The 15,638-nt window shown below is 54.0% G+C and overlaps 1 protein-coding gene and 1 long non-coding RNA gene across 3 annotated transcripts in view; one reads left to right on the forward strand and one right to left on the reverse strand.

Moving 5' to 3' along the window:
• AHRR (aryl-hydrocarbon receptor repressor) overlaps positions 1 to 10,678 on the forward strand; it is a 78,270-nt gene extending 67,592 nt beyond the window's left edge. Inside the window, exons 8-11 of the mRNA XM_039238021.1 lie at positions 2,941 to 3,140; positions 6,743 to 6,804; positions 6,982 to 7,120; positions 8,004 to 10,678. Of these exons, the coding sequence (XP_039093952.1) occupies positions 2,941 to 3,140; positions 6,743 to 6,804; positions 6,982 to 7,120; positions 8,004 to 9,045 (1,443 nt within the window). The 3' untranslated portion in view covers positions 9,046 to 10,678. The remainder of the gene's footprint in view (positions 1 to 2,940; positions 3,141 to 6,742; positions 6,805 to 6,981; positions 7,121 to 8,003) is intronic.
• Positions 7,499 to 15,572, reverse strand: LOC120235620. 2 transcript variants are annotated; one of them, XR_005529466.1, is made up of 6 exons: positions 15,261 to 15,572; positions 13,928 to 13,994; positions 12,399 to 12,492; positions 11,831 to 11,941; positions 10,672 to 11,560; positions 7,499 to 7,619 (listed from the first exon to the last, which is right to left on the reverse strand). It is a non-coding gene; the product is annotated as an uncharacterized LOC120235620 (long non-coding RNA). The 2 variants fall into 2 exon arrangements; XR_005529465.1 differs by lacking the exons at positions 7,499 to 7,619; positions 11,831 to 11,941 and having other exon boundaries at positions 11,043 to 11,560.
• Between the last annotated feature and the right edge of the window lie 66 nt (positions 15,573 to 15,638).

Below are 15,638 nucleotides of genomic sequence, written 5' to 3' on the forward strand. Positions count from 1 at the left end.
CCGAAGAGCAGAGAAAATAAAAATGGCCTCCCTGGGGTCACTCAGGCCCCTTTCCAGATGTCAGCACCCCAATAATGTCCTTCCTGAAGCTCTCTTTGCCCAGCCTCCCCGACTTTCTGTGCTGCCCTGACCACCACGAGTGAGCTGAACTTGTGCTGTTCTTGGGGACTCTCCCCAGGGCTCAGGACGCCCTCTGCCTCCAGATGTGCTTCTCCCTGAGCCTCACAGGGCTGACCCTTCTCCAAATTAGAGGCCCTCTCACCAAAGATGCTGCACTTCCGAAGTCCCACATCACCCATTCAGGGTACCCGACCTGCCAGGTTGCTCTGCATTTGCTCAGAGGGATGACAGCTTAGGGAATCGCTCCAGGATGCCTCCCGGTGACCATGTGTCATTTATGGCAATATTTTGGCCTCAGTCATCCAGTAGTGTGATGACAGTTTCGTGTGTCCTGGATTTGTGCTCCTGATCCAAGGGAACAGTGAAGAAGGATGCTGGTGGTTGGTGGTGGGAATGTTTCTGGAACCAGCTCTCTGAGGATCCAGAACAGGCCCAGCCCTAGGGTTGAGGCATCCCATACAACTGCGTATTTCTACAGCCCTTTCCATCCCAACCAGGACCTTCACAAGAGAGCAGCTTTGTATTTGCACCACAGTCCCAGATCTGTTGTCACCAGGCATATGTGTAACTGCTCGTCTTTTATTTAGGTGACTCGTTAACCATAAAGTCTTTTATTTTGATAATATTTTGCTCTAAATTTGGTGGAAACTAATATAGTTACTATTTATTGGCTGATAAGGAATGTTCACTTTTTTAAATGGGATAACCAATTCCTGGTAAATTGGAAAATCTGTTTCCAGATGACATAAAATTGGAGGGATTTTACTAGACAATTATGAGAAATTAAAATATAGGTTAAAATGAAACTATAAAACGATGAGCTGAATACAGGAAACAAGCCAAAGACATTCACAGGGAATGCACTGAGAACAGGGGAGTGGGCATGACTTATGGCTCTTCCCAGCACTCCCCTGTGACTCTGTGGAAGCCACTGTTTCCACAGGCTCAGGCCGCCCATGAGAGCGCAGTGTTACAACATGAGGAATTTGGAGGTCCAGTTGACATTTAGTCAATAGGTTGAAATCAACTAGGATGGGAATAGTTCCACCAAAGAAATTGGCAAACATAACAAATTAGGGCTTTTTTTTCTCTGGAGAGCTGGATGTTGGACATATCCCAGCACACAACTACCTTGAATCCTCCACACCATGCATGTGACTAGCAAGTAGTAGGTGCTTTGCAAATGTTTGTTCCTTTAGTAAATCCATAGACAGATGGATGATGGGAAGATGGGGAGATGGATGGGGGAAAATGGATTGATGGAGGGATAGAAGGGTGGAAGGTGGATGGATAGGTGGTTGGATGGATGGATGGATGGTAGATGGATGGATAGGTGGGTGGATGGACGGACAGTGGATGGATGGACAGTGGATGGTAGATGGATGGGTGGGTGGGTGGATGGATGAACGGTGGATGGTAGATGGGTGGGTGGGTGGATAGGTGGGTGGATGGATGGATAAGTGGGTGGTGGATGGTAGATGGATGGGTGGGTGGGTGGATGGATGGATGGTGGATGGATGGATAGGTGGTTGGATGGATGGACAGTGGACGGTAGATGGATGGGTGGGTGGGTGGATGGATGGATGGTGGATGGATGGATAGGTGGGTGGATGCATAGACAGTGGACGGTAGATGGATGGGTGGGTGGGTGGATGGATGGATGGTGGATGGATGGATAGGTGGATGGATGGATGGACAGTGGACGGTAGATGGATGGGTGGGTGGGTGGATGGATGGACAGTGGATGGTAGATGGATGGGTGGGTGGGTGGATGGAGGGATAGGTGGATGGATGGTGGATGGTGGATGGATGGATGGATGGTGGATGGATGGATGGGTGGGTGGATGGATGGACAGTGGATGGTAGATGGATGGGTGGGAGGGTGGGTGGATGGATGGATGTTGGATGGTAGATGGGTGGATGTGGGGAGGGATGAGGAGAGGGTGGAGAGGCAGGGAGAAAAGGCCACATTGTGGGGTTGTTGTTTTAAAAACAAACGTATATTTACTTTGAAAGAGAGAGAACATGATCAGGGGAGGGGCAGAGGGAGAGGGAGAGAGAGAGTCCCAAACAGGCTCCACGCTCTGCACAAAGCCTGACCCAGGGCTTAAGCTCACAAACCGTGAGATCATGACCTGAGCCTAAATCAAGAGTCAGACACTCAAACAATAGACCGAGCCACCCAGATGCCCTGTGGGGTCATTCTATCATCAAGAGCAGGGGTGCCCTGAGGTCACTTAGTAATTTAGATCAGCTTTTCCACTGTAGAAGGATCTTTTATTTTATCACAAACTTCTAAATGACTTGTTGGCTATTTAACTCACACTGTATACTCTGGATAAAATAAAGTTGTCCCCAAGCTTTATCATCACGAGTGAAGGAAGGACAGTTCTGAAACGGAGAGTCAAATCTGGAACAGCCCTCAGAGATGACCTGCTCCAGCATGTCCTGTCCGGGGAGGCTGACGGCGCTGCCGTGGGCCAGTGACAGCTCATGTTGAAGCACACGAGCGCGCAGAGCGTGAGGCTCAGCTCCCACACCCGCACCCTCACGTACACACGAGTGTGCACACAAGAGCATGCTTTTCAGTTAAAGGAGATGACGGAGACTGCAGAGAAACTGTGGCTCGTCCCGGAGGCCTGGGATAGCCCATGTCCCGGAGGCCAAGCGTGGAAGAACTGTTGGTTTGTGTCTCCTTAGTGGCTCAGGATAAGATTTTTCTCCACATTCCTATTCCTGAGAACACAGGCCCTGCATTCTCTGATGGCGTTGCTCATTTGCTCTGTGAACCCGCCTTCGTTTCTGTCTTTAACACACCAGACAATGCAGTTTCAAGGAAGACTAAAATTCCTGTTTGGACAGAAGAGGAAGACTCCGTCAGGGACAGCCCTGCCCCCTCGGCTGTCACTGTTCTGCATCGTGGTGCCCGTCCTCCTTCCTTCCGTGGCAGAGATGAAAATGAAGAGTGCGTTTCTGAGGGTGAAGCACAGGCTGGACATCTCAGCCTCGATGGACACAAAGTGAGTGAAAGTCCCTTTAAAATGCAGCCACACTCACTGCTGCCAGTGGCTACAAGAGCCTTGGCACCTAGAATTTTCTGTCTATTCTTTCTTCATTCCCAGCAAGCAGTGACATGAGAAGGTTGGTGATTTTGAAGCTAGTACATTATGTAGGAAAGAATGTGCAGAGAAACATGCTTTCAAATCAGTATTTATGAACGGTGGCACCACATCACTGGGTCCCTAATCCCCCAGTGACAGACTCAAAGCAGGTGCCCTGAGCCCTGGTCATCATGGGGTCAGCAGCCAGGGGCCACAGCCTTCTCTCCTCTGTGCTGTCCCTCCCTCCACACACAGGGCTCAGTGCAGGGATGGATGCAGGAGGCAGGGGTGCCACGGTAGTGGGGACATGGCTGTCCCTTCAGCCCAGCTGAGTTTTCTCAGCTTTTCAGTGCTCGAAAACACTGTACTGAGTTTTCTAGGTGATTTACATCTATACTTTGGAACAGATTAGGTGTGTGTTTTGTGATTCAGTGCCCTGAGAGTGATCTGTGAATTATGTTTTCCACGCAGTACGAGTAAGACCAAGGGCAGGGGAGGGGAGGCAGGATGTCTGAGATCTGACTGTACCAGCGACAGATGCGATATGCCAGACTTCTGAGCCCCCAACCCGCTTCTCTGTCCCTCACTGACTGTCCCTAGAGTGGGGCTCAGCCAAGCCAGCAGCTCCCCAGCTGCAGGGGTGCATCGGCTAAGACCCCCCAGGGCTGAGAACAAATCACTTGGAGTAGGGCTAGGTAGGCTCTCAGATTGATTTAAATCAAACCAGTATAGCTTTCCCGCAGCAAAGCCCTCCCGCCGGGGCCACGGGGCCCTTGCCCCAGGAGGGAGCCTTTCTCTGCACCCTCCTCGCCAGCATGCCGTCGCTGTGGGCTTTGCATCCTGCCTGTGACGCTGTGCATGCTGGCCAGACCTGGCATGTCCTCCTCCAGGAAGCCCCTGTCCCCGCTCCTGTTTCCCACCGATAGGGAAAACCTCAGCCTCAGATCCTACCCGTTAACCCCTTGTTGGACCCTTTGAGGAGGCAGGTGCACAGCCCGCGACCTCCCCCGCTTCTGCCCGAGAATGTCTGGCTTCACAGGTCCTGGTGCCTCCCCAGGGAACGTATCAGTCCCTCAAACCACTGCCTGATGGGGAGGGTCTGAGTGCAGAACGGGGGCTCGTCCAAACCCCTCAGCCCTCAGATGAGGTTTAGTTCTGTGACACCAGCGTCTGACACGTTTGCTTGCCTCCCTCCGTCCATCACTTTTGTGTGGTGAGTGTGCCTCTGTGCTGGAGGCCACATCGCCAGTGGAAACACTGCATCCACCAGGGTCCCCTGAGTCCTGTAGGAAGGTCCTACTTACACATCTGCCGACGTCCAGATGAAAAGCCTGTGACCAAGCGCCTCCCCCACAACTGGTCCCATCCAGAAGGAGGCCCAGGGCTCTGTGGCCCCGTCCAGGGGGCTCCTGCTCGCCTGCCCATGCAGCCCCGGCACGGGAGGGAGTGCCAGGCGTCTCCTCTGTGACTCTCCCTCTCGTGGGTGTGAGTGTCCGTCCCTCTTCAGTGTCCGCGAATAACCTTTGACTAATTCAAGCTGCCCTTTAGACAGTGAGAAAATCTGATGGCAGCTGCCGTGGAAGGGGGGCCCCCATTGTGGGGGGCTCTCCCCCTGCCCCTGCGGCCCGGGCTGCCTCGGCCTGCAGCTCGTGGGCCCCCACTCGCTGCTGCTCGTCTCACGTGCAGGGCCAGGACCAGAGCCGCCGCGAGCAACGGCCGCACGCCGAGACAGCGGTTTACTGGAACGTTTGAAAATAAACGTATATGCCCTCTTAACGATACAACATGTCCTAAACATGCCCCACCCAAGGGAGAAGACTAAGAACAGGCGAGGCAGGAAGGTGCCAAGCCACAGGGGGTGCCGCCTGGGATGGCCTGGACCTGCCTGAGCAGAGGCTGCCGGTCTCCACGCCTGCTTTCCCGCTGTCCCTCTCCTCCCTGCCGGCCCCTCACTCTGAAATACTCCCCACTTCATTCATGGTCCCAGAGTTTTCTCTTTTTAACCTGTTTTTGGCTTGATTGTCGTAATTGAAACTCACACCGAGCTTCCTCTTTTCCATGTTTTTCCAGCCCTGAAACCAAGGTAGAGGGAAAACCTTAGCCTCCCTTGGCTTTTCACGCTGGTCAGTGTGCGAGGCGGGCTCCTACCGCCCCCTGGCGCCCACGCCGGGAAGCGCAGGCTGGCTGCACCGGAGCAGCGAGCACCTGCTGGCTGGCAGGTGTGGCTCAGGTCACCCAGCGCTCCTGCAGCTGGCGGCCCCCAGGCCTGAGCAGCGGGCACACAGGACAGCACCAGCAGCACGCGACATCGCGTCAGACAGGACAGCATCAAAAGCCAGAGGAGGGAGGACAAGGGCTCCAGCACAGAATGTTGGCTCCCACCCAGCATTTTAGGAGACAAGCAGACCATGCCTCTGCTTCCTAGGTTTTTTGGAATTCCTACCTGCTCTGAACTGAATTCAAGAGCTGAGTTCAGCACATCCATCCCAGTTGTCTCCTCTGAGCTCAAAGACAGTATAGGGGGACACCCAGAGAATCACAGGCCCTGAGAGGTGGCCCATGGTTGTCATTTAATGACGGGAATTCACAACTGTTCCTGAAGGGATTTTGTGACAGCCCTCACTCTCCACTGCACACATTTCTTTATTTGCCAGTTCACCAACTCACTAAAATATTTGTCCTCCAAAGTCGTATTCAAGGGATTTAGCAGTCATTTGTGAACATGCACAGTGTGCCAAAAAATTTGTCACCAGATACTCTTGTTTGCAGATTGAGGATGACACTCTATGTCCCCATTTCTGCCCCCCCCGGCTCTGCTCCCCCGTCTCTGCTCCCCATGTCTGCTCCCTCATCTCTGGTTCATGGCCTCTGGTCCCTGTTCTCTGCTCTCCTGTCTCTGCTGTCCAGAAGTGACCAGAGGATGGAGAGGGACCAGCATGCAGTATAGGGAGCTGTGGCTCTCAGGCCTACTCGCCTGGATTTGAGTTTCCACGCTGACATCTGCTAGAGAGGTGGCCTAAAGGAAGTCACTTAACACTTCCGAGGCTTGTTTTTTCTTTTGAAAATAATGAAATAGTATCTATGAGGATGAGTTTGCTTAGAACCTAAGATTATGAGCTCTGTGGTGTGTGTGTGTGTGCATGTGCGTGTGTGTGTGCGTACATGCTCACTGCCCTAGGAAAGGTGTTTCATAGTCACTGGGTGTTCATGGTGAGTTTATGGGACATAATTACAAAAATTGACTGTATTTTCGTTCTGGTCACCCAGAAAAAAATGATAGCACATTTTATGTGTAAGTCTATTTTCTGAAGCTAACTTATTAGCCCTTTCTTTGTTGGCTTGATGAGTGATGTGAATTGGAATTTTTAGCCAAGGAAATACTTTACAATCTAGAAAGAATTAAAATTGTGAGTTTTTGCTGTGTCTCCCCTCCTGGGCATGACAGTAATGCTGGTCATGGCGTTAGTTCCTACCAGCAGCAAAACTTCATCTATGTGTGTTCTATTATCTGTCCTTCACAGAGCAAATGCCGCCACAAGTCTGTGTGAACCAGAATTGCATGGAAAACCCAATTACTTAGCAGGTACTTTAACAAATGCACCATTTCATGTGTTTTAATGGGTGAAACATGTCTGTGTCCTTGGGGGCTCTCCCTGCCCCCTGAGGCTGGGGTGCATTCCCTGGAAGCACACCCCAGAGTGTGGGGGTCTGTGCTGAGCCGCTCATGGTGACTGCTGTTCCCCTCTCTAAATGCTGACAGGGAGGAACATTGGAGAAAACATTTCAGTACTCAAGGCCCAAATGGATGCAGGCTGCTGGGCCCGGGTTCCAGCCAGGGCCCCATGCCTCTGCCTCCGGAGCGGCCCGGACCTCATGTCTGACCCCGAGGGGGCCGCAGGGTAAGTGGTGCTGTGGCCTAGCTGTACGTTAAGGGAGAAAGGAGCCACTGGCTGCTGGTCTCGTGGCTTTGTTCATGGCGGGCGAGCCTCACTCTTCGGCGAGGCAGGTGCCCGCGGAGCACACCTGAACACACTCCCCACCCTGGGAGCTGTCCTCACGTGTCTGAGGTGTGGCAGGGGACAGCTGCTCCAGCCGGGGCTGCCAGGACCTGGGACTCACCCCTGCCTGCAGCCTGGACCGTGGGCCACCATCTGGGAGGGTCATCTGCCCTCCCCTCACCCAGAAACCCTTTCCACTGCCTCCTCCCACGGCCCCTCCCAGCACCCCCCATGCCCAGGGGTCTCCCCTTGGAGGACTGACCTGGCTGTGTAGCTGCGGGGCTCCACCTCACCCTCCTGGGCATCGTTTCCCGTCACTGCAGGCACCAGCCCTGATCCCACAAGGTGTTGTGAGGGGGAGGCCTGAGTGCCAGCGACAGGGCCTGGCTCATAGAAGCTGCTGGAGAGAGGGCATCTATTTGCCTTACAGCTTGATGGGGCCCTGCATCTGGGATGGGTGTGTCTGACCATTGACACACAGTGTATACCTCATGGAGCTACATCCCTGGGGCAGGGTGAGTGGCACATGCCGCTCTCTGGTCCCCCCCAGCACCCGGGGCATCAGGAGGCCATGGGAGGGGCGGTTACAGGAGGGCGCTGGTGCCAGGGCCACAGGGCTGCTGGGTGGGATGAGAGCAGGGGCGTGGCTGAGCCCCGCACACAGCAGCCCTTGCAGGTTCGGCCAGTGTCATACCAATTTAGTGCATTCCCTTAGAGACAGCACCCAAGCGGGCCAGATGATCACTATCCGTGCTCTGTCTGATGGGCCATCTCCTCTCTGCAGGGACAGAGGAGGAGAGGAGCATGGGAAGGTGCCTGGCAGTGCCCCTGGAGCCAGGGGGCGGAGGGAAAGACATGCCTATAGTTGCTGCTTCGAGGCACCTGGACCCATGAAGCACCTGAGCTGGATGACAGGGAAACCTGGTCAGGATGGTGGCGCCAAGATGAAGCTGGAGCCCAGTAAGAGTGACCCGTTCTCCATACACGCTGTGTCCCGCCCAGGTGTCCAGGGCACTGTCCATAGCAGTGGGGTTACTGCTTTCAGGAATTCACCTGGCTGTCACCCAGGAAGCCATTCTCCCAGTGCCTATGCCAGCTGCCAGAGCAGAGCCTTGCAGGACGGCGACCGGGGCCAGATGCACCCTCCGCCCAGCTGCCCCTTTCCCCACGGGAGCCTGGACAATGGGCTCCCTCCGCTCAGAGGGCAGGGTCTCTCAGCAGGGGGCTATTCCACCGAGGACGCCAAGTTTCGAGGGGGGCCAGTGCCCTCGGGAGCCCCATGCAACCCCCTATTGTCACTTGATGTGCCCATCAAGATGGAGAACGACTCTGGGCCTGAGGATGCAACAGACGGCTACTCCGTGTCCCCAAGCCAGGTGTGGCTGGGAGCCAGTGGTGTGGCCAAGAGACAGCTGGTCACTTTCCCTACCAGGATGCACCTGAAAACAGAGTCAGACTCCAGACACCACCTGTATGCTCCACACCTGGGGCACAGCATGCTGGGGGCTCACCCGAGTGGCAGGGCTCCACTCAGACCTGGCAAGGAGCTGGCCCCCTTCCACCCCACACACTGTGCCTGCCTGGAGCACGTGCATGGCCTTCCCGAGCCAGATCCTGCCCGCCACCTCTGTGCACACGGTCACCAGCCCCCTAAACTGGGCTGTGACTGCAGAGCTCCTGCGACCACACCTGTTGTCAAGCGAGAGCCCCTGGACTCACCCCCATGGGCAAGTCACAGCCAGGGTGGGGTGCCCAGCATGTTCCCCAAAAGTGCCTTGCCAACACTGATGCCTCCCAAAGCACCCGAGTGTGCTTTCCTGCCATAGAGTGGGTGTTTCTAAAGGCTAGCTTCTGCGCATGCTCAGACTTACCCCTCAGCGGCGATGGCAGGGTTAGGACCAGAGCCGTTCCTAAGTGATGCTCGGCAAAGCTGCCTGGGCTCAGCCCTCTGTTAGGTGTGGGCAGTGTGTGCAATCGTGTACTGTGTATTTTATAAAATGTCACACAAGTCCTTAAATGCCAAGTAGTATTAAGTCTGTTCACAATTTTTCAGAAAGTGGCCAGAGTGAGACATGTCAGGTTGGAAGGGCATACCCCACTCTCCGGGACGCGGTGGGCACCCAGCCACTTGGCAATCATCTGGTGTGGTCTCCTGCGCTCCCCATGCCCACCTCCCAGCTTTGCCTGCACCATGGACATGGGTTGATGCCTCCATGGAGTGGACTGAAGGGAGCAGCCACATCCTAGGTACAAATTAGAGATATAATCTTTTGAGCCACAGGTGACTATGCCCCCATTCACGGAAGGAATCTGGAAGGTTCCAGGCAAAAAAGCCTGTCTGCACTGGGTCCCATCCTCACTACTACATACAGCCTGTGCTCCTCAACCTCACAGCAGAGTTTGAGGCCACACCCAGTGGAAATTGGCAGGATAATATCCTGTTCCTTGTGGAAGTTTCTGGGATTTTTAATGGGCCTCTGAAGATGGTTTATGCCAGTCTGTCTCCAGCACATCCTGTAACTTTGAGTTTATAGAGTCTGGGTTTGGAAGCAGAGAGAAGGACAAAACATAGAGAAAAGAAGTAGAAAGTCAAGTTGTCCATGAAGGCTGTGTTGCTGTATCCAGGTTTTCAAATGGGAACGCCAGTCACCACCTCAGGAAGAATCATTAAAGAGAAGACAGAGAAATCGTTTTCTAGAAAAACTGTAAAGTCATACATTCTGACTACAGGAAAGCTGGATACAAAGGCATGAGTCAGAAAGTGGAGGTTGCCCATAGGCACCACCAGAGATGGACCCTTCCACTCGCTGCCAGTGCAGGGTGTGCCATCAGGGTACGAAGGTCACCACTGTGCCTGCTTATACGGTGGTGGGCACACTCCTGCTCCCGGGGACAGGGCATCTGTTCCTAAAGTCACCCCCACCTGGGAGTCTCAGGAGGTGGCGGGAGCTTCTGGGTGGGGACTTGCTGCTCCACCATTGGTACAATCTACCTTTCAGTGTGGGGCCTTCCCCTCCGTCACCTGGGGCTCTGGAGTATCGGTGTTCAGCTGGGTTAGTGCTAAAGCCGTGTGGCAAGTGCACACTCGCCTCGTCAGAACTTGGGGTTCAGCTGGCAGGACCTTTAGGCACATCCTGGGGCACCCGTGCACCAGCTGCCAGCTTTGTGGAGGCCCCCCATGTAGGATGGTGGGAGCAGAGGGCCTCTTCCTGGGACTGACACAGAAGGTCACCCTCTGGAGCCCAGGGCATGGCGTGGTCAATGGGTGGCCCCCTGAGACCCGCAAGGCCAGCCCAGCAGCCTCTCCTCACCCCACTGAGGCCTTGCAAAGGGTGACATTGGTGCTGTGCTGTCTCCACGTCTACTGCCAGAGCCTCCCCCGATTGCTACGGTGGTGGCACAACCACCCGGGGACACCTGGGGACCTCTGGCTGGCCCCAGGCCCTCCTCACCTGGTTCTCCTGCCGGGCACAGCTCACCTCTGCTCTCTGGGCCTCTGTTGATTTACTCCCTGAGACATGGGGTGGAGTTTCAGAATCTTCTTCCTTCTTTCCTAGTCCAACCCAGGGCCCAGGTCCTGGCCGTCTCTCCAATGTGACTGTGCACCTCTCTGGGGTCCCCGTCCGTGAGGTCACTGACCTTCTCACTTCATCAATGGAGAAGCCACACATGGGGCCCAGGCTGGCCACTGACCGATGTCCAGAGATGACTAGGGCTCCCCGAAGAGTGATGCCTGCACTCCTCCATCCCAGGGTGCAGTAGGCAGGCAGCACTGCATGCATGTAACATGTACCTCAGAAACCACAGGACTGAAAAGGTGGAATTCAGAGACATCATGGCATGTTTGTGCACCATAGCCAAGCCCCGGAGTAACCAGAGAGGAGTGGCAGGTGAGAGCCTCAGGCAAGACGCTGTTCTGAAGCGCACACAGTCACACCTGCTCACGAGGGCCACAGCACCCATGCTGCCCCCTCCCCAGGCGGTCAGATGCACGAGTCCTCGTCCTGACCCCTGCAGTTTGCAGCTGGACATGTCCTGCTTTGTGGACAGTCTGGCACCTGAAGTCAGCTCTGCGGGTCTTGTGTTCTGGAGATGCCCATCACACACATGGGGCCTTGAACGCTCCAGGCCCAGGTTCCCTCCTCTCCTAGGTCAACACCAGCAGAATGTCCATGAGTCAGCACTTTCGTGATTTCACAGCCACGCCCTTCCTGAAACATCACGTGGGAAGATGATGGCATGTGGGAGGTGCAGACACGGTCACTTCCTCTTTGAAATGTCATTACCAGTACCGATTCCAGGGTTAGGGTTTTCTGTGTGTCGCAGCTTTTGTTTACATAGCTGAAAAAATAGTAAAATCAAATATAACGTGAGAGTGGATGGACAGGAGATGAACACAAATTGTATATTTTTATAGTTCTACTGGAGGAGAAGAGTTTTTAATATCTAGACTGACTTGCTGAATTTTTAAAAATGGAAATATTATAATGTAGCTTTTCATACTGTTTTCTCAGTGCCTTTAGAAACAGCTTTCAAATATATTCCTGAAACTATGGTTTGTATTCAGTATGCAATATTGATATAAAATAAATCACATTATTTCATGTTTACCACAAACAGAAATGTCCACTTGATTTTCCAGATGAAGGAACTGTATTCCCGTTGGTGCGTGTGGGTTAATCCCCTCCCAAGACGCCCCTAACCACCGGAGAGGAGGCAAAACTAAAAGGGAGCAAAACATGCCAGGGCCCAAAGCGGCAGGCGGGAGGCTGAGCGCTCGGCCTTGCACGTGCTATGGCCTAAGCGGAGCTCCCTCCCTCCACCCACCAGCCCCCTCCCACCCATCATTGCACCACTTCCTGGGTGCCTCTAGGGTCCCTCAGACTTGATCTGTCCTGTAGGGAGCAGACCCCAGTCCCCGTGGGTGTGTGCACGTGTATGCGTGTGCATGTGTGTGTGCAGGTTTGTGATTCGGATGCGACGTGTCAGGCGAAGATTCATGACCTCGCTGTGCGCTCACGTGGAGGAAGAGGCGGGGGGGGCTGTGTGTGGTCTCATTGTTTAGGGCACTGATCCCCTCCCTGTGGCCCAGCAGGGCGGGTCTCAGCGTATGAAGTCTGAGGGGACATCAGTCCACAGCAGCCCCCACCAGCCCCCACCAGGCCCCTTGTTGCTGCACCTCGACACACTGGTTTTGGAATGGTAGTTCCAAATGGTAGTTGGCTGTTTTGTGCACTTCCTCCTTCCTTTATTCCACCAGCCAAATGCCAGGCCTGTGACAGTGCCGGGGACACGGCAAGGGAAGAAAAACAGAGATCAGCGCTGTGCCAGAGCGGACACCCCTGCATGTGCACACGGGCAGGGTGCAGACACAGGACCACAGAACCACCCAAGTTCTGTAAGGCAGGGCACCAGCACTGCACAGACAGACAGGGGCAGGGTAGCCCAGGTGACCAAGGCCACACTGAGAGTCACAGGAACAGCGGCCTGCAGGGCCGGGGTTAGGCTAGGAGCCAGAGGGCAAGGGAAGGGAGGGACTGGGTCACAGATAGGCCCGGTGAGAGAGGATAGAGCAGAGCCCCACGTGGGAACCACCCTGGGCTGCAGTCTGAGGGTCACGCGGCCCGCAGGGCAGGAGAGGCCCCCAAGGCCGTCCTAAGGACACAAGGAGGCACCACCGGTCTGGTCTCCAGCCTGGAGGGCTGCTCGGGCCCCTTCCGGTCCCTCCCGCACTCCTGTGCCCGTCTGGTTGGCCCGGGCACGTTCTCTTTATGTCAGGGTAGCAGCATGTCCTCAGGTGCAGATTATCTCCATTCGCGGTTTTTCTTTTCATTTAAAGATTTTCTAAAATACCACACAAGAGTTTAAAGTTTTAGCACAGCAAACGTCTTTTTCTTCATGGCTTCTGCATTTAGCATTTTACGAAATAACTGAGTGCTTTTGACATAAAGCCCACTTAGTCTGATATTATCTTGCCCCATCAACTTTCTATGGCCCTGACCAGACATCTGCAAACCACTGCACACCTGACCATCCCGGTTCCCTCAATGTTTGGCTGTTTTACAGCCCACGTACTTGTGCTCTGATAATTGGTATATTTGAATGTTTCCACTTCTTGTGTCTCTAGTTACACAGATCCTCTGGTATTTTTCTCCTTCCCTGTGTTGCTATGGGATTGCCTGTGTTTTCTCTGTTCCTTCCCCCATTTGCTTGGAAGTTACATTTCTGCTTCTGTTCTTCAGTGGCCATCATTAACATGTGTATTAACAAAGTCAAAGTTAGAGGGAATCAAGATCTCTGTTCTCCCAGAAGAGATGAGGACAAGCCGCTGCACCCCGCTCTTCACTCCTGCCAAGGCTGGGGGTCTTCCCTACAAGTATGCTTGGGGGTGCTTCTGCCAAAAGGTTTCAGTGAGAGCTTCTAGGCTGAGGAGGGATTAGTCCCAAGTGAAATGCAGGACCCCAGCGATGAGTTTCTGGGAGCTCCTTCCCTGACCCGCGGCTCCCAGGACCTGGTAGAAACTGCTTTTGGGAGTATTGTTGTTGGTCTTCCCTGGTCCACTCTTGACTGAGGCTGCACCCTTTGCCCGGACCAAGTCTGTCCCATGTGTGTGAAAACCCACCCTGGGCACTGGGTCCCACCCACGCCTACCCGTCCTTGCCCTAGGGCAGTTTCCCAGCATGCTTTCCTGAGCTTGCTTGGGCTCACCTGTACAGTTCAAAGGGGTTTGCTGTTTTCATCCAACATTTTACAGGAGGCTGTTCAGTTATCTGGTCTGCCAAAAAGAGAAGTCAAAAAAAAGTTTTTTTAATCAAGATTTTGTGTTTTTATTTTAAGGAGAAAAAAACATAAAGCCCTTTAACAACCATCCCATTTGCAACCAGCCTGGCTGAGGAAGTTATCAGGAAGCCCTACCCCCATAGCACAAGGCTCCACCTGGGTATGTTAAATGCTGCCAAATTTGAAGTAAGTCCTAAAAGCTTTGGTAATTTTGGCAATTTTTAAAACTCATTAGTTTCAAAGTACTTTTACATTTACAATTTCAAACATAATTTCAACTTTTTGTTTACATTCATTCAACTTAGAATATATTTTCATAAATTACTAGGTACAGATGAAATAACAAAGGGGTCAGCTATCAGTGTTAGTGTCGTGCCAAGTACTGCCCCTCATCCGCTATTCCGCTGATGGCAAATTGCGGCTTGTACGACCACGGCAATGGGGGGGAGTGGGGTTCACACACCTGCATCCTCCGCCGCCGCCCTGCTGTGTGCCCAGGTGTGTGCACACACTCGCGCACCCCACCCTGCTTTGCTGCCCCCGCCTTCCTCCCCGCTGGCTCCCACCCCGCCGTGTTCCGGTCTCCTTCCTGTCTGAATGGTCTTGGCAGGCTTTCAGGAGGTGCCCATCTTAGTCTAGTAACTACCACAGCGAAAGGATTTTTCAGTCAGTATTAAGGCAAACAGTGCTTCTTACCACAACAGGCAAACCCTGAAATCCGAGTGGCTTAACACATGTTCTTTCTCGCTCTGAGAGTTAGTTCTGGTCAGTGGGCCTCTCCTCCACACAGTAACTCAGGGACCTGCTTTCTCCTCTTCCTTCCCAGCTAGTGCAGCTCCCCCCACCTCCCACCCCTGCACCTCGGCCCGGTGACACTCATCCCAGAGACCCCCACGCCCACCCCAGCTTGGCCTCCACCCTCCTAGCGTTTTGTGACAACCGGTCCTACTGTGGGTTGTTCCCAGGTGGGCTTCTGTTTTATTTACACTCATTATAAGGAGTGAACTTGAGATGTGCTGATCCTGAGGGGTTGAGTTCATTTTTGATTCCAAGGTGTAACAACAGCTAAGAAGCTGCCCCATAACAACCTGGGTGTTGACCTTGAGAGTCAGATGTGACTGATTACCAACTGTTACCCATCTTGTTCATTAATTTACTGAAAGTCTGCCCTATGCCATTCACTGGTCTGGGGAGGCGCTGGGGCTGTAGCGAAGGAGACAAAACCAGGAAAGACACACAAACAGATAAATACACGGAGCACCTGTGATGGAAACCATGGGGGGAAATACTCAAGATGAGGCGGCATGATGGAGAGGCACGGCGGCTCCCTCAGGTAAGGTCACAGAGGGCTACAGACAGGGCGCATCGGGAACGACCGTCGTGAAGGGGGTGCTGAGAACGGTGCCCAAGGAGAGGGAAAGGCAGGTGCACCTAACAGCTGGCCTAGGGACGCGGAGCGGGGAGGGCGGGAAGGGCTGGAATGAGAGGAGCTGAGGGACGCCCCTCACTCCACCCGGGTGGGAGCGGCCCCGGGCAGGTACCGCATCCTGACGGCCACCTCACACGTCTGACGGCTCAGGCCCCGCCTTTCCGGCGCGCGGCCGGAAGCGGAAGTGTCTGTGAGCCGCTCACTTCCGGG

This window comes from Hyaena hyaena, unplaced genomic scaffold (genome assembly GCF_003009895.1).
Source record: "Hyaena hyaena isolate Hyena2069 unplaced genomic scaffold, ASM300989v1 scaffold_134, whole genome shotgun sequence".
In the NCBI taxonomy this organism is placed as follows: Eukaryota; Metazoa; Chordata; class Mammalia; order Carnivora; family Hyaenidae; genus Hyaena; species Hyaena hyaena.